Source organism: Helianthus annuus, chromosome 14 (assembly GCF_002127325.2).
Source record: "Helianthus annuus cultivar XRQ/B chromosome 14, HanXRQr2.0-SUNRISE, whole genome shotgun sequence".
In the NCBI taxonomy this organism is placed as follows: domain Eukaryota; kingdom Viridiplantae; phylum Streptophyta; class Magnoliopsida; order Asterales; family Asteraceae; genus Helianthus; species Helianthus annuus.
In genome coordinates this window covers 1,492,666-1,515,404 of record NC_035446.2, presented here as the reverse complement: position 1 = coordinate 1,515,404, position 22,739 = coordinate 1,492,666, and the positions used below count along the sequence as shown (strand labels likewise).

Here is a 22,739-nt window from a genome sequence, read left to right as displayed (position 1 = left end):
ATCAGATATGCGAAGTGTAACACCCCGTGTTTCGAAAGTCAAAGTCAAAGTCAAGATTGAAGTCAAAGGAAGAAAAGATTGCTAATTGCGATCTGTCTCTCCTTGCTCAATTCTTGTTTTGACTTCTTTGACTCGTAGTTAGTCTATTTTCTGTTTTACGTTAGTTGTATTATGTGGAGTAATTGTTAAGAATCACAACAATTGACGAATATTTATCGCTACGAATCGCTTTACGATTGTAAATAATAGGAAGTAACAATGCGATAAAGTTAATTAAACGCTAATCGAACTAATCTAATCAGCATCGCGCTCGCAACTCGAAATACACATTTTGGTGATTGTTATACGTGTGTGTGTGCCTTATGTGTTACTTGTGCATGTTTATTTATGTTATGTGTAGTGATCAATCGAAACACAATCGAACTCAATCGCAATCGAATCGCAAACGCTAAACGAATACACAAACACCTTCTTCTCCAAGGAAGAAACAATTCACTCGAATGGCCATCCGACCGGACAGCCGTCCGAACGGATTGTCACCCGCACGATCAGCTGTCCGATCGGACTGCCGTCCGATCGACCAGCTGTTCGACCCACCAACACTTGTTTCCGTTTTACGCGTCACTTATCGTTATACTATCGAACTATTCAAGCTAACCTTACTCTCAAGCGCTCCCTTCAATCCATCAACCGCTGTGAGTATACTCGATCCCTTTTTGCTTTACGCACTTTTGGGTGTTACATACGCTACTTATGCAAATCACAATCGAACATACTACGCAATACTTTCAACGCTAACCGTTACCGCATGTTATACGTGACTTAATGAATGCTTGTTTGTTATGTTTACACATGGAATGCTGTCTACCTGCCTTAACGACGATTATACTCTAGTTTGGACCCAGCACCCGTTCACTCGGGGGTTGTTAAGGACAATTACTTGCATGGATTACTGTGGTGATCATGTATTGCGAATTGCCTTGGGCAGTCAACCCGCAGTCATTGGTATCGATAGGTTCATGTCGATAACTAACATGCTTCGTTTTCATCTGTGCACGTGCTGGTTATGCGTAAAATATTTTGAACTCTATATGCTATTATCAAACTTGTATGCTCACCTTTACACAATGTGTATTGACTTTATTTTAACGTATGTGACAGGTGTTTCGGATGCTTATCTGCTAGGAAAGCGATGCTAGAATAAGGTCCTAGAGGCCAACAAATAGTTGTCTGTACAATTTGAATCTGAGTTGTCGGAACAGAACTAATTGCCTAGATTTTTGTCTGTAATAATTGTACTATCTTTTATGACATGGTATATGACATGTTGTTTTAAGTAATTGATAAATATAATTGTTATGGAAACTTCTGGACAATCTGTTTCACTCAGTGCCACACCCTGATGTTTCCGCCATCGGCTGGGGTGTGACACGAAGAACCACCCAACATCTCGACGTCAATCTTGAAGTTTGTGGTCGGATTTGTGGTCTGTGTGACAGTGACAAGTGGTGACAGTAGTCACAAATGTAATGAGTTTTCCAAATAAAGAACTATGACACTTATTTTTTTAAGTTAGAAGAGAATACATTCTACAAACATAAAGTATGAAAAGGTAATTTACTCATAAATGTTAAAAAAGATACAAGGATACGAAGGGAAAGGAGAGAAAAGCAGACATCCAAAATGAATGTTGAGGTCTCCTCCACCTCCGGTTTCCGTTGTTATTCCGGACTATTTGCCAAATCACCACTCGCTTTATCTCAAGATCAATTCAGCCGCTGCCGAGCTTCATGGCAAGAGGTTGCTACTATTCCTTTTCATCTCTGATTTTCGAAAAAGAATATTGCTTTGCCCTATATGTTCATCAACGAACTGTCAATTACAATCCTCTGAGATTAAATCATAGTAGATAGTGAGTTGTATGTATGTATGTATGCCCTATATGTTACAAATCACTGCCTGCCATAGCCCCAAGCATCTAAGTCTAACAAACATGTAGTAGTAGGGTTCAACTGCTTTCATTATTTATGAGGATGAATATTCTCACTTCCCCTCATACCAACAATTAAGTGTTAGTTTGTAAGGAAAAGGGGCGGAGCTTAACCAAAAGTTTTGCGGGGGTGGTGTTTCCTATCGCTATGTTTCGGGTTATATGTTCAGGTCAGATATTCGATTCAAGTGGGATCAAACAATAATAATTCCAAATAATACTACATAATCTTCATTCATTCAAACGAGGCGTTCTTACACATAAAAAAATCGCTAAATATTGTTTAACAAAATATAGACCAAATATTTATAATAATGCGAGATAAATGTTAAGTAAGGACGAAGAATTACAACTCACCCCAACTATCTTTAAGATAAATGATAAATACCTTTAAGATAAAAAATAACCCTCAACTTTGATTTATATATAAAGTAGTAACAAACTTTACTTAAAGTTTATTAACAATTATAAAACTTACTAATAGCCCGTTCTTCACATTTTTTAAACTCAATACAAAAATATGTATAAATATTTTTGACAATAAACTTGGTAGGGGCAGGGGATTTTTAGGCAACATAATTGGCGGGGCGGACCTATAATTCTTTTTTAAATTTTCGAAGGAAAAATCGGAAACATTACACTCCTAACCGAAACAGTGGCGGAGCCTTTACTGTCGTCAAGTTTAGATGATAAATGTCCTGTTTGTTTTGTAATATAGCTTGCTGGAGTAGTAGTTTTCTCAGCTATTCCTTTCACTGCTGTTAAAGCCATCGCCAACAGTCCCCTCGGGGAGACACTTCAGAGACGAATGCAGGAGAAAAAGCAAGCTGCTCTTCAAAATGCTTCACTCTATAAAGCACTCGCAGAAAATGCAAAAAAGGACAGGTATATATATGTGTATTTGATTGATACATAGTTAAATGAGACAGTTGTCAGAGTATTAAAAAGGTTGTTCTGGATTTCCATCACAGCTTTTGGTATGGAGAAGAAAGGCCTCGGTGGCTTGGCCCCATCCCATTTGACTATCCTACCTATCTTGACGGTGATCTACCTGGTGATTACGGGTTTGATATTGCAGGCCTCAGTCAAGATCCTGTAGCTTTCAAGAGATACTACAAGTAAACCACATTCTTACTTTTTACTTGCTACTTGTGCTATGCTATCACACAATATTCAGTTGCTACTTGCAGTTTTGAAATTTTGCATGCACGTTGGGCTATGCTTGCTGCATTGGGTGCTCTCATTCCAGAGCTATTAGACCTTGTTGGCGCTTTCCATTTTGTTGAACCTGTCTGGTGGCGAGTCGGATACTCAAAGCTTCAGGTAGCCTGTCGTATCCCGTTTGAACTGTTAAAGAAAAAACGTATACTGGATCGCCAGTTGACTTTTAATGGTTGACTTGATTTTATCCCCAGGGTGAGACACTGGATTACCTTGGTATCCCAGGGCTCCATTTCGCTGGAAGTCAAGGAGTGATTGTTATAGCAATCTGCCAATTTCTTCTCATGGTAACAACCTTCATCATCTTTCAATCAAAATACTTCTCACCGTTTGTTAAGGAAATATATGTCTTTACAAACTGTTCATGAACACTCACCGAACGAGATTTTCAGTTCGTGTGCGTTCGTTTAGAAAATGAATGTGTTCGTGTTCGTGTTTGTTTGTTAATTTTAGGTAACGGACGCAAATAAACGTTCATGAACACAAGCGCAAACTAATGCTCATGAACAGAATATTAATACACTGATACTTATTAAATATTTAATTTGTCGGAATTTTGAAGTATTTGAATAAAATATATAAAATGAAAACACTAATGAGCTATCGAACACAGACGAATGAACACGGCCTCTGTTCATGTGTTAAACGAACGAACACAAACGAACTGTTCAGTTCATCTGCAGCCCTAATGGTTCTTAAGTTTTGTACTTTTGTGTATATATGTGATTTATGTGTTGGTGCAGGTTGGGCCAGAATACGCAAGATACTGTGGTATAGAGGCTCTTGAGCCATTAGGAATATTCCTGCCAGGTGACATTAATTATCCAGGTGGCGTGCTCTTCGATCCGTTAAACCTTTCTGGAGATCCAGCTGGTTTTCAAGAACTGAAGGTTAAAGAGATTAAAAATGGACGTCTTGCAATGGTCGCGTGGCTAGGGTTTTATGCTCAAGCAGCTTTGACTGGTAAGGGACCTGTGCAGAACCTTGTTGACCACATTTCAGACCCTTTGCATAATAACATAATATCATTGTTTGGGTCTCTCTACAAGTAAACACAAAAAGTAATGTCATCCTGTTGGTGTGTATATATTTGGTCACTGATCTGTCTGTCACTATGTTTATATTCAACTGTAAAGCATAATATCAGTAATATTGTGGTTATCACTTGGAACATGGAAATGTGGCGTACCAATTTAAAGAACAAAAAGTATCCATCACCCAGCGTGTATACAGTTCATCATCATCATCATACTCAGGAAATCCCACCAATAGCAAAGCAAAGGTAGGGTCTGAGGAGGGTAAGATGTAGACAGCCTTACCTCTACCCCGTAGGAATAGAGAGACTGCTTCCAGTGAGACCCCGGCTTGATAGTAGTTTTGCATCAAGCCTTGGACATAAGACACATAATACTTAGCAATCGAGACAAAGACCGATTAGTACATGTGCCCTTTTGTCTTTCAGCTATCAACGCCACCACATGATGCATGATTAACCGTTCACCACAGCGTGTATACAATTGAAGATGTTAATTACAAAAAGACCATATTACTTGAGTCAAAAAGTACATACATACTTCAATACTTTTATAACTTGCAAATAAATGAACTCTTTTAAAAATAAGGCATCTATATTTTTCATCTCACCTATCCTATAACTTTTTCTTCTCTCCGTTGGTGTCACGTCATATTATTTTCCGTCCCAAAAGGAGGTTGTGAATAGTTTATTATAAAATATTAAATATAAAATGCTTATGTGGCATAAGATGATTGGCATATGAAGAGTTTGTTTTGAACACGACGCTCGGTGAATTACCTAGCGCTCCCTTTCCGAATTTGCTCAATATCAAAACACAAGTAATGGTGTTTTTGTTGGTACCTAAGAGTCGCATCAACTTTTTTTTTCGGTACCGATTTAAAAACATTGTTATACCGTATGGCCTTACCAGTGTTGCCATTATCTATATATAAACAAGGTCACTAAACTAAGATATTATGAACCAAACAAAGGGTATTCATTTAAGAGGTTTTACTATAAGCATTGTTAAATTCTCAATGTACGACTCTTTTCATCTCTTCCCGTTCTTATGATGAACAATATATATACTGAAATTCATGTTATTCACCATTATATGATTATTTTTCTTTCTTTCTTTTTTTGAAGTATAAAGGTGTATAACAATAGTGCTATTCTCCTGCATAGGGACATATATGTGAATTCGCATACCCTATTCTAGCTCAAAAAAAATGTGTCTGATGAAACAATTGTTGGTTCAGTTCTGTTTAAGCATGAAGGAAAACATATGAATCATACCTGTCACCGCAGATAGTGCAGAGGAGAATCCTGTGAGAGAGTTCGACATGCCTGTCATCTTGATTCGGTTCCTCCTTAGGGTGCTGACTGATGATGGTGACTTAGAAACCGAAAAGGGTATCGGTTTAGGAGAGGAGGTTTCGTGATGATGTTATGGCTTATGGGGTGTGAATTGTGAAACTGAGTAACCCTTAAACCTCCACCTTATTCTCTTTATATAAGCACCCAGGAGGAAACCTAATTAGTTACTAAGGGTAATATGGTCCATCAACAATTACCAACTAATTTAAATAATAGGTTCTAATATATTTTGATCTCTATAATGTAAATGATTAAGATGGCTATAGATTAAATATTAAACATAATAATATTTAATCTTACATTCTCCCACTTAGCCGAGTAATCATTTACTATGAGTATTAGCTAAGCCTGATCAGGAGTTAACACTCATTTTAGCCTTAAACAAGTACTATAGCAGAGAAATACAGCCGTTGAATCATTATGCGACTCAGGACCCCCATTAATCATACTATAGCCTTAATTTAAAACCTAGTCGTTATGATCAAAATACGCGTAAGCCCTTTGTTTGATTTGTAACTTTTTATTTGTCTATATGCCATTATACCGGTTGAACATATTCTAATAGACATACAAAATCAAACTTGAGGAAATTTCATTAAACATAAAACATAAGCTAGTACAATATGCTCAAATAAGGTCTTTACATAATCCCATATTCCGAACATGTTCTTCATAAACCTTAGGAGGGAGACCTTTAATCATCGGATCCGCAAGCATATCCTTAGTACTAATATACTCGATACAAAGATTATTTTCCTCAACACGTTCACGTACAAATAGATATTTCGTATCGAGATATAAACCAGCTCCAGTCGAACTGTTACTGTTCGAGAAACTAACGGCAGCTGAATTATCACAGTAAAGCTTCAATGGTCTAGAAATGGAATTAACGATTTTGAGTCCAGTGACCAGGTTTCTAATCAACATTCCATGACAGGTTGCGTTATAGACAGCAATGTACTCTGCCATCATTGTGGAAGTTGTGGTCAACTGTTGTTTATGACTCTTCCAAGAGATAGGGCCGCCTGCTAACATAAAGATATAGCCCGAAGTGGATTTCTTGTCATCTTTGCATTTGGCAAAGTCAGAATCAGAATAGCCCACCACTTCTAAATGATCACTTCTTCTATAAGTCAGCTTATAGTCTTTCGTCCCTTGCAGATATCGAAGTACCTTCTTAGCTGCTTTCCAGTGATCTAGGCCAGGATTAGTCTGATAACGGCCTAGCATTCCAGCAATATAAGCGATATCTGGACGAGTACAGACTTGAGCATACATCAAGCTCCCGACTACTGATGCGTAAGGTATCTGGCTCATTTGCTCCTTCTCAACCTCTGTTGTCGGACACTGAAACGAACCGAAAACATCTCCCTTAACTACTGGAGCGATGGAGGGTTTGCACTGTTGCATGTTATATCGTGTAAGGACACGATCTATGTAGGCCCTTTGGGACAATCCTAAGATCCCTTTGTTTCTATCTCGGTGAATTTCGATGCCAATGACGTAAGATGCATCTCCGAGATCCTTCATGTCGAAGTTATGCGAGAGTAACCGCTTCGACTCATGCAACATGTCTAAACTATTACTTGCCAATAGAATGTCGTCAACGTAAAGGACAAGTATAGTAAAGTTGCTCCCACTCATCTTGAGGTAGGTGCATTGATCCACTTGATTCTTCATAAAACCTTGCTTCTTCATGACTTCATCAAACTTGAGGTACCACTGACGTGATGCTTGTTTTAACCCGTAAATGGATTTCTTCAGCTTACAGACTAGATGCTCCTGACCTTCAGGCTCAAAGCCTTCAGGTTGCTTCATGTAAACATCTTCGTCCAAATCTCCGTTAAGGAAAGCGGTTTTAACGTCCATCTGATGCAGCTCTAAGTCGAAATGAGCTACTAGGGCCATGACGATCCTTAATGAATCTTTACGAGAGACAGGTGAAAACGTCTCTTGATAATCAATTCCCTCTTTCTGAGTGTAGCCCTTTGCAACCAATCTCGCTTTGTAGCGTTCAACGTTACCATTCGGATCCAGTTTTGTTTTGAACACCCATTTGCATCCTACGGGTTTGACTCCGTTGGGTAATTCTACCAAATCCCAAACGTCATTTTTCTTCATGGAATCAAGCTCATCAATCATTGCTTTATTCCATTCAGAAGACTGATCACTGCTAATGGCTTCATTGTAAGAGATAGGATCATTGAGCTTTCCGGGATCCATTTCAGTCAGGTAGGTAACATAATCATCCCAATTAGGAGGCCTTCTTTGCCTGGATGACCTCCTGAGTAGATTATCGGGTTCAGCGTTGTCTTGGTTTTGAGCGTTTGATGTGCCTTCGTCATGAGGTATAATGGGTTCTGATTGTAGAGGTGAATTTGGAGTTGGTGCAGTAGCTTCAGGAACAATAGTTGCATTGGGTACAAGAGGAGTAATCGGAGTAATGGTAAGCGACGAGTCTCTCCCCCCCGCGTCTTGTACTTCTTGCAATTCTTCGTAAGGGTTGGTACTGCTCCCACTGACCTTGAAATTCTCCAGGAACGCAGCACGCTTGGTTTCAACAATACGGGTGACATGGGAAGGACAATAGAAACGATAACCCTTAGAGTTCTCAGGATACCCGATAAAGAAACAGGTAACTGTCTTAGGGTCAAGTTTCCTTAGGAAAGGATTGTAAAGTTTTGCTTCAGCAATGCAGCCCCATACTTTCATATATTTAAGACTCGGTTTCCTTCCTGTCCAAAGTTCATAAGGAGTTTTAGGGACAGACTTAGAAGGAACTCTATTGAGTATATGAACAGCTGCTTTTAACGCTTCAGTCCAGAGGAATAATGGTAAGTTAGTGTTGGCTAACATACTGCGCACCATGTTCATAAGGGTACGGTTTCTTCTTTCAGCGACACCGTTCTGCTGAGGTGTACCAGGCATGGTGTATTGGTTTACAATCCCCTGGCCCTTACAAAACTCATAAAATGGACCAGGAGCTTGACCCACATCAGTATGTCTTCCATAATACTCACCGCCTCTATCTGATCTCACAACTTTAATCTGACGATCTAATTGCTTTTCAACTTCAGCCTTATAATCTTTAAAAGTTGTTAGAGATTCAGATTTCTCCTTAATAAGATACAAGTACATGTAACGAGAATAATCGTCAATAAAAGTGATAAATGAAGTATGTCCTGTTATGCCAGCGATTTGGTAGGGACCACTAATGTCAGTGTGAATGAGTTCTAATAAATTAGAGCTCCTAGTGGCACCTTTCTTATTCGCTAATGTCATTTTACCTTTAAGACATTTGACACATGTTCCAAAGTCAGAGAAATCGAGAGGAGGTAAGACTTCATCCTTCAGGAGACGATTTAATCGCTCTTTTGAAATGTGGCCTAAACGCTGATGCCACAACATGGATGAAGTCTCTAAGTCTCGTTTCTCTTCCATCTTTGTGAGTGATTCATTAATGTTATATGACAACAAAGATTTGGAAAAGCCATCATCTAGTTCTAATCTATAGAGACCTCCATCCAGAACACCAGTACCATAAAGAACAGAATCATAATGGATAGAGAGTTGGCGATGACCATGGGAAACAATAAAACCGTCCATGTCTAACTTTGGTCCTGATACAAGGTTCCGAGTTACCTCAGGAACATATAAGGTATCATAAAGTTTAATACATAAACCAGTTTTCATAACTAATTGTAATGTTCCAATGGCCTTCACTTCTAATTCTCGATCATCCCCAACCTTAAGCGTTCTTTGGTTTCTTTCCAGCTTCCGGATTGAAAGGAATCCCTGAGTAGAATTGGTAACATGAACCATAGAACCAGAATCAAACCACCAAGAATTAGCAGGAACACTTAAATTATAGGACTCAAGTATCATAAAATAATCGTTACCTTTCTTAGCCAGCCACTCCTTAAAGTCAGGGCATTCCTTCTGCATATGTCCTGTCTTTTTACAGAACTTGCAGCGGATACTGCCTAAGGAGTTCTTAGAGCTGGAAGGTGCACTTGTATTAGGGTTAGGATTAGACTTATGGACTTTAGAAGCATCCTTCCTCTGATAATTGTGCTTCCTTTTCTTAGGATTGGAGGTAGTGAAATTGGCAACATCGGTAGTGCGATCCATCCTCATGCGCTCCTCCTCCTGTACGCACATAGCGACCAGCTCACTCATCGTCCACTTTTCCTTCTGAGTGTTGTAGTTGATCTTGAATGCTTCAAAAGAAGAAGGAAGCGAAGTAATGATGAAATGAACAAGGAAACCATCACTGATTTCCATTTCCAGCCCTTTCAGCTTATTGGCCATGTCGTTCATCATCATGATGTGCTCGCGAATGCCGCTCCTCCCATCATACTTAGTTGTCACCAGCTTAAGAATAAGAGTACTAGCGTGCGCCTTAGACGTCCCTTTGAACTGAGCCTCCACATGCTCCAAGTAGGTTTTAGCATCTTCAGAATCAGGAATAGCTCCCCTGATTGCATTGCTTATGGATTGCTTCATAAACATGAGAGACATGCGGTTACACCTAGTCCACTTTTCATGAGTTAACTGCTCAGCAGCAGTACTTTGAGTGGTAAGGTCCGCTGGCTTTTTCTCTCTTAGAGCATAATCAAAATCAAGCAATCCGAGAGTAAGCATGAGAGCATCCTTCCATGCAGCAAAGTTATCACCAGTCAAAGGTGGAATCCCGCAGTTGGGTGCTGATAGTGGAAATAAGATGAGCAAGTTATGATACTAAGGAAGAAATTCTAATGTGATCTATGGGCACGTTAAACTAAGGCAGGCAAAATAATGACCATTTTACATAATGAAGCTGTGATAATGTCTATTACTAACATCAAAATAATAGACTTAACTAAAAATTCTACTTAAACGAAAACAAAACAGCTTTGGCCAGAAGTGTAATCATTTAAGCATATGTGCAAAGTGGTTGTAACAAATCAGCTTTGGCCAGAAATTGAAACAATCACTTTAGTTATGCACTTGCTAAGTATGCCATCTATGAAAGAATTAAATCAGCTTTGGCCAGATATTAAAACATTCATGCTTAGGATGCACACTTAGCATAGCTTTCGTAATACTTGAATGATAAGTAGATGTATCAAGTCAGCTTTGGCCAGAAATGATATATCAAAAGCTCATTCAAGTTAAGCTATTTCTGGTTTTGTAAAACATTACATTATCTGATTCTGATTAATTAACTAAGTAAATTACAAAACCATTTATTTAATAGCAAACCACCCGTTAGCGCGGATCGAACTCCGCGGTGAGTTCGATGGGGGGTGCGGGGGACAGCGTGCCCCCGCCCGGGGTTCGGGGCGGGGCCCCGAAAAAAAATTTTTCTTTAGTTCACATTTAAACAGCTTAAAATAATGAGATTGCGAGTCGCAACCACGATTTCGACTAATGACGTTATGGTTGCGAGTCGCAACTACGGTTTCGGCTAGTCACGTTATGGTTGCGAGTCGCAACTACGGTTTCGACTAGTCACGTTATGGTTGCGAGTCGCAACCTCATGGTTGCGAGTGATGACATTCTGGTTGCGAGTAGCAACCTCATGATTGCGACTAATGACGTTATGGTTGCGAGTAGCAACCTCATGGTTGCGAGTAGCAACCTCATGGTTGCGAGTAGCAACCTCGTGGTCTCGAGTAGCAACCTCGCTAACAGCTGTAAATTTGATATCATAACCGAAAATTCGAAATCTAAGGGATTAAAAGATATCCTTTCCTGTTTAAGCTGATCTAATTCTGTTAACTGATTTCGAAAATTTCAATCTCTTTATCTTTTAACAGTTTTCTAAAAATTTTAGAGGACAAAATTAGATCAAAATCAGGAAAAACACTTAATAATCCAAATCATATTCCAAAACATAACAGAATATTCGAATTTTCACATAAACATGATGAACCCTAATCATAAAAAAATAAAATTCTGGAACCCAAAACCTGAATTTTTAATAATTTTACTAAACAGATTTCGGCTAAAACATGATCCAGTTAATTCGGTGAACAAACAATTAATCCTTTTCATCGAAAATCATGATTTCGAGTCGCAACCTGATGAACTCGTAATCGGCTGTTATGGTTTCAAAATTCCGTTTTCCAAGTTTCAATCCCAGAATTATGGATACGAAAACAGAACTGACTAATCAACATATGCTCTGATACCACATGTTGGTTCAGTTCTGTTTAAGCATGAAGGAAAACATATGAATCATACCTGTCACCGCAGATAGTGCAGAGGAGAATCCTGTGAGAGAGTTCGACATGCCTGTCATCTTGATTCGGTTCCTCCTTAGGGTGCTGACTGATGATGGTGACTTAGAAACCGAAAAGGGTATCGGTTTAGGAGAGGAGGTTTCGTGATGATGTTATGGCTTATGGGGTGTGAATTGTGAAACTGAGTAACCCTTAAACCTCCACCTTATTCTCTTTATATAAGCACCCAGGAGGAAACCTAATTAGTTACTAAGGGTAATATGGTCCATCAACAATTACCAACTAATTTAAATAATAGGTTCTAATATATTTTGATCTCTATAATGTAAATGATTAAGATGGCTATAGATTAAATATTAAACATAATAATATTTAATCTTACAACAATGGTTAACCGGGCAGGGTTAACACACTGGTCTCGTCAAGAAGGGTTAATCCCTTCCTCTCGAGGATCGCTGGCTGGATCACCGGTGGTTGATCTCCTGCACAAGGAAACAAGCCGTGACTCGTAACAAGGAGGATGGGGTGGGGGGTGCTCCTTGTTACCACTCTCCGGCGTGAGAATCAGTAGTTTGCTTGGGAAGCAAAGTAAGATAGTAGTAGTAGTGAGAGAGTTGTGAAGAGATACCTCAAACCTGGTTTGGGGTTGGTATTTATAGCCGAGGAGTGAAGGAGGATGATGATGGATGGACTGACGACGTGCTGCACCTTTGCAGGTGTGTCAGGCTTGTCGGTTGTGGAGGTTACGCCACGTCAGTCCATTGCTTACGTAGCTCTGACAGGTAACTGCCATTGGTGCCACTTGCACTGTGGTGTCAGTCCCACTTGTTGAGTGCATAGGACGCGGTGCTAGCCGCATCGCTACATGCGGTAACGTCTGAAGTTACCGCGTCTCCTACTTGCGATCAAGGAATACGCGAGATGCGGTGCTAGCCGCATCGTCGTCCGCGGAGACTATTTGCCTGCATCCCTTGTCGTGACGAAAATGCCCATATGGTGCGGTGCCAGCCGCATCGTTATGTTCATCTTCTTCTATGCCCAAGGTAAGGCTTTCTTGTATTGATAGAAGTGTTCACTGGATGCGGTGCGAGGCCGCATCGCTGTGAATACTTCCGTTTTCATACACCAGATGTGATGCTATGTCGCACCACTCTACCGTTCTTATGTTCCATGTAAGTCCTCCTTCGTTACTAGATAGATTGGATTCAACCTTTGTGCCGACGCGTACTCGCATGGGCACAAGCAGGTTGCTAGCTAGTGGGGGTTTTGATAAGGGTAATGGTCACTCGCGGTCGATGCTGACGCGAGATCTGGGACCATACCCCTTCAGTGTCCTTCCGTAATGTTTTATTATTATATTATTATTATTATTATTATTATTATTATTATTTTTTAAAAATCAAATCGGTATTGGACTCACTAAACTATAAAAATTGTTTCGTAAATAGACATATCTTGGAGTTGGTATATGTATACTTTTTAAACAAAACAGACACACACACACACACACACATATATATGGTAAGGTTCATGCAAGAACCACCCTTAGACCATCCACAATAAGGAGACTTAAAAACATATAAAAATGTGCCTTGTTAGCTGCCACATCAGAAAAATATTCATTCTTCAAAAACACCTAAAACTCACCCAATAAGAAAACTTAAAAATACCCAAAAACATTACCACATCATCAACACCTTCTAAAAAAAGAGTTAATTACTGTTTTCGTCCCTGTGGTTTGTCAAAAATCACTATTTCAGTCCATTTGTTTAAAAATTGCGATTTCAGTCTCTGTGATTTCAGTTTTGTAACCATTTCAGTCTCTATGGTTTCACTTTTGTAACCATTTCAATCCATTATTCTGTTAGGTACAGGGACTGAAATGGTTACGAGGTGTACTGAAATGGTTACGAAAGTGAAACCACAGGGACTGAAATCGCAATTTTTAAACTAATGGACTGAAATAGTGATTTTTGACAAACCACTAGGACGAAAATAGTAATTAACTCTCTAAAAAAATCTCTCTCTATCTAAATAATATATAATTAAAAGGACAAGGTGGCCCACCATTTGGTTGTTTTTAATCATTTTTGTAGAAGAACATATCTCAAACATGGGGCACAAAACAAGGTCTACAGTAAGGAAAAATGGATGATATGGAAAAATGAGTATAAACAATACCCAAAAACGTATTATTATGAATGCTTGAGAACCAATGTGAACACAACAAAATACACCTACCCCACCACTACCTAAAACCCTAAACACCCACCCCATCCATCACAACCCAAAAACCTACCAAACCCAAAAAAAAAAAAAAAAGAAAAAAACTATAACTCACAAAAAAAAAAAAACGTAAACTCCCTCCTCCCCCCCCCCCCCCCTCAACACACACACACACCATAAACCTAAAAAAACCTAACCCATAGAAACCTAAAAAAGCCTAACCCCCACCTCCCAAAAACCTAACAACCCCTCAAAAATAAAAATAAAAAAAAGCCTAATTACCAAATATCCCCTTCAACCTTAATTAAACTTATTATTAATTATCCCACTCCTTTGTTTTTTTTTTTTTTCGCTAAAGTGGCAGTAGTACTTATTTATTATCTTAATTGATAAATAATTTGGATAAAAATACTTATTTTTATCTACGCTTTGATTATATCATAACTTTATATAATGACTGTTCATTTGTATGATTTTCAGTCGATATAAAACACTTGTTGATATCATTTTGGGCATATTGTGACTTGCTACACGAAATGCCAGTATCATAACAAACCAAACCAATATCGATCGAAACTGAATTTAAGTTGCATCGCGTTGGGAACTCCCACTATTTTATAACAGTTGAAACCAATACTCTCCCCGGTTTGGGGTAGATACTTGTCCTTTGAAACCAACCAAATCGGAATTGAATGAATAAGAACCGGTTTCAAACCCAAACCAATACTTTTCCCCCTCAAACCCAAGTCCATTATCAATTTATCATGATCCAAAGAATATTAAATATTAAATTTAAATGTATTAGTTGGTAGTTCCTTTTTTTTTAAAGTATAACACGTTGTATAGAAGTAGCTAGGGCATCATGTTATGAAATAGAAGAACTAACGTAGTTCTTCAGAAATTGTTTGACGAATATGGAATTTTTCTATTTGCTCCAAATGTGTAGTGGTTGGTGATACTGATAGTGGGAAGTGGGTTACTTTCAGGTGCAATATTTGGAGCTTTTAGGCTTGTGGGTTCGGTTGTGGGTAGTAGATGTTACATGCATATTTTCTTCTTGGATTCTTTTCGTAGGTTTTCGTTTGTCTAGTTCATTTCTTTATGTTGTTAGAGCATCACCAGTAAACCATTTTTTTCATGTTTTTATATGCCTGTGTGTCATTTTCTCTTGTTTTTGGGTAAATTACACTTTTCGTCCTTTATGTTTGTAACGGATTGTAACGGATAGCCTTTAACTTCAATAATTACAGTCACAATCCTTTATTTGAAAAACTCGTTACATCTTTCGTCCTTTAGCACTAACTAGATTAAAAAATTTTGTTAAGTCTATTTATATAAGGGCATTTTGGTCTTTTTACCGATCTAATTAAAATACAAAATTAAAATTAAAAAAATAACAATTTAACAATCCCTTCACCGAGTTACCAGCTACATCCTGAACATCAGCGGCCATAGATTCAACATCCATAGGAGTAGGGGTGGCAAAATGGGTGGGTTGGGTAGGTTTGGGTAATGGGTTAGGATGGGCATGGGTTAGAATGGGTTTGGGTTAAGATGGGTTTATTAAGAGATGGGTTAGAATGGGTTTAGGTCAAGATAGGTTTTTGTCAAAAAATTCAAAAAAATAAAAAAAATTCAAAAAAATAAAAAAATTCAAAAAAATAAAAAAAATTCAAAAAAAATAAAAAAAATAAAAAAAATTCAAAAGAAATCAAAAAAATTCAAAAAAAAATCAAAAAAATCAAAAAAATAAAAATAAATAAAAAAATTCAAAAAAATTCAAAAAAATTCAAAAAAATCAAAAAATAAAAAAAATCAAAAAAATTCAAAAAAAAATCAAAAAATTCAAAAAAACATCCATAACCGACCCAAAATCCGCCTTCACATTCACCGGCGGATTAGCCAACTTACAAGCCATTTCCGGGATTGCTTTAGAGTGATAATCAATCTTCGACTGCGTAAACTTCAACCCACGTGCAGTACTCACCACAACCGCCCTATCAGTAGGCTTTATCACACCACTATTCCTAAGCTTAACCAAAGCCGTCAACGCAACACCAGTATGCGGACAAATAAACATCCCCGTTGCATCCGCTTGCGCCATCGCATCCATCAGTTCCTCTTCAGTAGCCTCCTCAACAATCCCATTCGAATTCTTGAGCGCGTACACAGCCCGATCTATAGAAACCGGATCACCAATCTGGATAGCGGATGCAAAAGTCGTTTTCGCCTACACAGGACTAAAATCCTCCCACCCGGATTGAAAATGTAAATAAAGCGGGTTCGCGTTTGCAGCTTGAGCACACACAAGTCTCGGAATCCTATCAACTAATCCCAACTCTTTGCACATGTGAAACCCTTTGTAAAACGCGTATATGTTCCCCAAATTCCCACCCGGAACAATCACCCAATCGGGTACTTCCCAATCAAACTGCTGCAAGATCTCAATCGCAGCCGTTTTCTGCCCTTCTAACCTCAGACTATTCAAACTATTCGCCAAATAAATCGGCAATTCAGACGTCACTTCCCTAACCAACCGCATACACCCGTCAAAATCGGTATCCAAGCTCAACACAAACGCCCCGTTGGCAATCGGCTGCACCAATTGCGCCATGGAAATCTTATCAGCAGGCAAGAAAACAAAGCAGGCAAGAAAACAATGCTGGGGATACCAGCAGAGGCAACGAAAACAAAAACATGTCAATCCAAACGTCACAACCGAGTAAGCAAATCATCAAACACTTGGTGGGCATGAAACCATATTTTCTAAACCATAGCAATTTCAACATTTTCACCATCAGAAAACTTCAATTAAAAGGCAACGAAAGTGCAATTTCTTCATTTAGTTACAAGAACTACAATCACACAATCAAGAAACGCAAATGGTTGTTGCAGAATTACCTGTAAACAGCTAAAAATGCGTCTTCAAAGGTTGATTGTGCATAGTAGAGAGGGTGTTAACGTTTAATATGGTGATGAAAGAAGGAAGGAAGACCGAGTCACGTGATGACGAGTTTGAAATCGACGAAGATGGTGATTTAGAGTTTAATCCACGAAGGGGATTCAAAAGCGTCACACAACTCCCGTATGAAGTCATGAAGTCTGATGTGTTTTAGGTTGGATAGTGAAAAACCCATCCTGGCCCATGTTAGAATTTAAATGAGTATTTTAAAACCCATTCTAACCCATCTTGACTAAATTCTCAGCCCATTATAACTTATTTCATTTTTTAAAAAGGCCCAAAATAACCCAAAATATCATGGTTGGGTTTTTGTTGCCACCCCTACATAGGAGCATCAGCACTAGGTGAATCATGAAAAATCCCTGAACTCACAGGGATCGGCTATTTCATCTCCAAATCCCCAAGCCCTTATTCCAAGTTGTCGCCTTTCTTATTTTCTGGGCCGAAATACAAAACCCCAAATACACAGATCTCTATTTCATCTAATAAGAGAAGACTTTTCACCGTTTCTGCTTCTGCTGCCACCACGGCGGCGGTGCCGGAGATAGTGTTGCAACCCATTAACATCAGCGGCCATAGATTCAACATCCATAGGAGCATAAGCACTAGGGTGTTGAAACTCAGATTGGAAAGGGGGTTTCTACCTTTATCAGATTTCGAGTGCTTGATCAATACATTTGGAACTCAATTGGAGAATCACGTTCAGTGGGTACTGATTCGATCCAGTCAATGTGTTCATCGTTTTCTTTGAGGCAAAGGATCGAACAGTTGGAGGGCAACTCAGATATGGGAAATTGGAGGTGGAAAATGGAGGAGGAGATCAAAATGGATGACAGTTAGAAGCAATGGGAGTGGTGGAGCGATGGCATATGATTGAATGGTGGTTGATTCATCCATTAATGGTAGGATTTGTTCATAGAATCATTGGATGAAAAGTGTTGTAGAAGTAGACAGAGGGTAGTGTCATTTCATCCAATTCAGTGAATATAATTTGGGGAAGTTGTGACTCGTCATTTGATGTTTTTTCTTTTTAATTTAATTTTGTATTTTAATTAGATTGATAAAAAAGACCAAAGTGCCCTTATATAAATAGTCTTAATTAAAAATTTTAACCTAGTTAGTGCTAAAAGACGAAAGATGTAACGAGTTTTCAAATAAAGGACTGTGACTGTAATTGTTGAAGTTAAAGGCTATCCATTGTAATTCAGTACAAAGATAAAGGACGAAAAGTGTAATTTACCCCTTGTTTTTCCTACTGTTTATACCCATTTTTTGGGTTGTGTTTATCTTCAACAACTAGAAAAAATTAGACAATGGTGCGTCCAGTGGTTGGTGAGTGAAGCTAGGTGGGTGGGTTGGGTCTCAATTAGAAAAAAACATTCTTTATATATATATTTACAAATTTTAAACTTTGAAAACTATATTGTTTTTTTTGTAACACTTTATCATCGTAATCTTTTCAAAAATTAACATTCAAAATTTCCTCAAACTATATTTTTTTAATAAATTTAAATTTTGAATTTTCCCCTTAATAAAAAACACTTAATTGTTTCTAGTAAAGTAATTAAAAAAATAAAAAAGTATACAAATACAAATGAATGTAAACGGTGGTGACGATGTGTGAATGTTTTTGAATGTTTATAGGTTTTCCTATTTGGTGGATTTTTGATGTTTTTAGATTTTCTTGTTGTGAATGGTCATAGTTGCTATTGTTATGAGTTCTTTTCGGTTTTGTTTCTGTTCTTCAAATTGTTTGTTTAGTCACAACTGGTTGCTTGCTAGTTGTTCTTTTATAAAATTTAGCCTTTGAACAAAAAATAGTTGGTAATGTTTTTTTTTTCTATCATGTTTGTAACTATTAGTATTTTCCAAAAAGTATTATATATTCGTTTTTTTATTTCATATCAGGTTGAAAGATTTTAGTAGATTGTAATTCTCATGTACATATTTAACCGAATAAATTATCGATTGATCCATTTTGATGAGCCCAATTATTAATATGTAGTTTGTGTGTGTAATTTGTTGATGACAATATTGGAGGATAACATGTTTTTTTCCCTTAGAGAAGACTAGTAATTAGTCTCCTAATAAATTTGGAGAAAACAAAATCTTTACTTTATTTTGAGACATTTATGGGCTGTTTGTTGACCTCTTAATGAGGCTCTTAATGATTTAGACCTCTTACTGGTTCAACATTTAATGGTTCAGACTCTTTGTTTCACCAGCAGATGTCTGAATGGTTCATACATTTGCCTCTGAATGGTTAAGATTTATACAGAGTCTGAATGGTTAAGATCTCTAATCTGAATTGGTCAGACATTTGCATCTGAACGGTTAAGCATTACACATGCTCTTAATGGTTCAGACCTTTTACTGGTTTAGCACTTAACCATTCAGATGTTGCCAAACAACCCCTTAGAGAAAGACAACAAAATCTTTACTTTATTATGAGACATTTAGGACTTTATTTTTCAATTTTATATATAAGAGATTTAATTTCATTATGCTATATATTTTATTTTTTGTTAACACGTCAATGTGGGTAAGAAAATAGGAAAAGGAAGGGATCTGATTCCACATCGCAAATGGATAAAGACCTCCAAAATGGCAAGATTTTCTGTAATTAGTCTTTATTTTACAATTTTATATGTTGTATAAGTACACATGATAGTCTTTATTTTCCCATAAGTTGAAATCCTAACCCAATGATCCCAATGATAAATTCAAGAGAAGGCTATTACATAATAAGAGGGACACTCTTTTAGCAATAATAAATTAATTAATTATACAACAATTAATGATACTTTGTTTTACGTCATCGATCACATCTTATAATTTACAACACTATAATGCATTTGTATGGGGTACAAGTAGCCATAATGTCAAACGAGTATATGACAATGATTAATAAGGGAACATGAATAGAAAAAAGTAGGTTTGGAATTTGTTGGTTACATTCTTCTGGTTCCACAACTGTAGCCAGCTGGACTCCTGGTGACGTTTTGAACCAGAGCCTCTCCAACCCCTTCCCCTATTCCGTCAATGAGTCCCCCGATGAACTCAATCACCGCCTGTGAAGCGAACCGGACGGCCGGTCCCAGCACCCCCGACTTCTCACTGCTCACTTTGAGCCCCTTGATCAAGTCCTTGGCACACACTGCATGGAGATGATACCCGCAAACCCTGCACCCGTATAGGCGCCCAGACCTCTTTCTGTTGCACTCTCCACAGGGCTGATCGTCAGGAGGCAAGAGGTTCAAGGGGTGCCTGTGCAGAGACGGGTAGTTGATCTGGTCAGAAAGCATAGCACAACATGGGTGCATCTGGAAGTGGCAGATGTTGCATCTGAACATAAACCCTCTTGTTGCCTTTCCACAAACGTTACATGTGGGCCATCGAATCCCCCCTTCATCAAACATACATATATAATAATAAGTTAATAATATATACGAATGTATTAATTAAGAACACATGAAAAGAGAGAGATATTAATTAGTTGTGTACCTGTTTTGGGTTTGGTATAAAAGACAAGTTGGTGGTGAGCGTGAAGGGGGTGGGATTTAAGAAAAGGAGGGGACAAGGCACAGAAATCATGAAGCTGGAAATCACACATCTGACATGCGAACCTCTTGCCCGCACCGCCTCGCTCTTTGCAGCCAGAGCAGGTGAAAGTATCCAGCAGGTTCACGAGCGCGATGGGGTGGTGGGAGTGAGTGAAATGATGCATCACCTGTTGAGATTGATCAGGAGAAGTCGGGAATAGGTCTACGGCGGAAATAGACCTTTTATAACGATCGCCCAATGGAGCAGCGTTGTTATTCGTCTGCTGAAATGATTGAGACGTTCTCATGGAGCTCCTCTTGTTCATCATCGTCGAAAGATGAGGGTAGATGGCTGAGGAAATGAATATTTATGGTGCTTCAAAGTACTATTTCATGCAAGGATGCTTTACTCAATTAAGGGTGAGGATCCACAACAAATCAGTCCCATCAGTGATCATTTTACACTTTTCTATCCATATTTACACAACTAGTCTAAAATTTCAAGAAAAATGAATTTACATAAAAAAATATGCCAAAATTAATCCGTTTTAATTAAATCTCAATAATATATATAGTTAAAACTTAAAACCCCGTACGTGCATATAACACAAACACCAAAAGGGCTAGCGGTATTAGGATGTGTAAATTGGTGTCACTTCCTATGACTTTATGGGGTAGGGGCGCTCATCACTCATCACTCACAACATCCAATCAAGTTCTACCATGTCATCAAGCATTATTCCATCACTAGTGATGGATTTTAGTGGAAATGCCCATCACTCACCACACCCAACAATTTCCCTCACGACCCAACAATTTCCCTCAACTTCTTCACTTCTTTCACGCGTGAAATATTCAACGCGTTTTCAAATCCACGCGTGATCAACCACCGGTGGCGACGGTGTTCCACGCTTACAACGCGTGAAGAAATGGCCACCACGGGGCGCCCCGTCCCCCCTAAGGGTTTGAGTCTCATATTGGACAATGATGTAGTTTAGGATCGTAGAATTTGATTATTGTTTGAAAATAAAATATCATAAACAACTTATACCTAGCTAGTTTTTATGACCTTATTGATTAAAACAAGAAGATGAGTATGTTCCGGTTTGAGTTTGTGTAGCAATGGTCTAGATCTCAACGTAGGGTATAAAAATCTGACTGTTAAAATGAGAAATTTTAGTTTGAGGCGCGCATACGGCATATGTTTGCTACAAAGATCTCTTTGCATGTGCTTCTTTCTCTCTTTTTGTTACAGTTCAACAATAATGTCATGTAAAAGTACGAATGCATGTTATTGTACAACAAAAGTCAAGTAGAGAATATATAGAATAGACATCTACTCGTATAACTAATCGATTCTGATACCTTGGTTTCTTACTTAGGTGGTTCACGATTTTTTTTTTTTAAGAAGGAACATAAAGAAACCAAAGCTCAAATATTTTGTCTAAAAGAAAGAAAGTTTTGTCAATTGAATTGAAATCTGTAATTTTTGGTTTGTTAAATTGTTAAAAGAAGTTAAAAATATATAGGTAATCTAATATAACCACTGCGGCAAAGAGGATAGCGGCAGTGATACTAGTCTAATTACGTAGTTTACATTCTAGAATAACGTGAAATGCTTGTTAATTTTAATGTATAACATATACTTTAAAGAAGGAGATAAGTAAATAGTTAGGTCTGGGTGAGTTTTTCCCTTCAGGTCTTAGGTTTGAGTTTGGGTGATAGGGGTTTTTCATCGAGGGTTTTAAATTAAGGATCTATTGTGTGAGGGGGCTCTCTAGCACAGACCCGGTTAAGACAACATATAATAGACCTCCCGACATTCACGAGTATTTAAAGGTAAATAATTAATGATATATGTTCACTACTTTTTCTTTCTCACCCCAAGGAAGTATTTCTAAACAAAATGATTATTAAAGAATAATGATATTTTCATATTATATAGGATATGCAAAACTTGATTGAGGTGGAAAATATAAGGTCCCTTGTGTTGTAAGTATATTGGAATAATGAGTATATGTATATAAAAGTAGGAGGAGAAAACTATGATATATTCTTTCTAGAAGTTGACAATGAAATTGCAAGAGGAAAAACAAACTAGGATTATACTTGGAACAATCACAAACTTTTTTATTCTAACCAGAGCACATAAAACCAGTTAGCTTTAACACAGCCTAAA

The 22,739-nt window shown here is 38.0% G+C and overlaps 2 protein-coding genes and 1 pseudogene across 2 annotated transcripts; 1 reads left to right on the top strand and 2 right to left on the bottom strand.

The window, feature by feature from the left end:
- Positions 1-1,617: 1,617 nt before the first annotated feature.
- On the top strand, positions 1,618-4,384 carry LOC110907994 (chlorophyll a-b binding protein 7, chloroplastic). Its single transcript, XM_022152900.2, has 6 exons — positions 1,618-1,800; positions 2,709-2,875; positions 2,962-3,108; positions 3,181-3,313; positions 3,406-3,498; positions 3,955-4,384. The coding sequence occupies exons 1-6, from the start codon at positions 1,684-1,686 to the stop codon at positions 4,261-4,263; spliced, it is 966 nt and encodes a 321-aa protein (XP_022008592.1). The 5' UTR covers positions 1,618-1,683; the 3' UTR covers positions 4,264-4,384.
- An 11,512-nt stretch (positions 4,385-15,896) lies between these two features.
- On the bottom strand, positions 15,897-16,787 carry LOC110906350 (annotated as a pseudogene).
- Positions 16,788-19,777: 2,990 nt separating this feature from the next.
- Positions 19,778-21,180, bottom strand: LOC110907995 (diacylglycerol kinase theta). Its single transcript, XM_022152902.2, has 2 exons — positions 20,523-21,180; positions 19,778-20,424 (listed from the first exon to the last, which is right to left on the bottom strand). The coding sequence occupies exons 1-2, from the start codon at positions 20,887-20,889 to the stop codon at positions 19,970-19,972; spliced, it is 822 nt and encodes a 273-aa protein (XP_022008594.1). The 5' UTR covers positions 20,890-21,180; the 3' UTR covers positions 19,778-19,969.
- Positions 21,181-22,739: the final 1,559 nt, after the last annotated feature.

Excerpts from the sequence above, each read along its gene's own strand:
- LOC110907994 (XM_022152900.2), top strand. The coding sequence starts at position 1,684 with ATGAATGTTGAGGTCTCCTCCACCTCCGGTTTCCGTTGTTATTCCGGA. Across the intron at positions 3,314-3,405 it reads TCGGATACTCAAAGCTTCAG|GGTGAGACACTGGATTACCT; the intron begins GTAGCCTGTCGT and ends TTTTATCCCCAG. Across the intron at positions 3,499-3,954 it reads TCTGCCAATTTCTTCTCATG|GTTGGGCCAGAATACGCAAG; the intron begins GTAACAACCTTC and ends GTGTTGGTGCAG.
- LOC110907995 (XM_022152902.2), bottom strand. The coding sequence starts at position 20,889 with ATGATGAACAAGAGGAGCTCCATGAGAACGTCTCAATCATTTCAGCAG. Across the intron at positions 20,425-20,522 it reads TTATACCAAACCCAAAACAG|GGGGGATTCGATGGCCCACA; the intron begins GTACACAACTAA and ends TGTTTGATGAAG.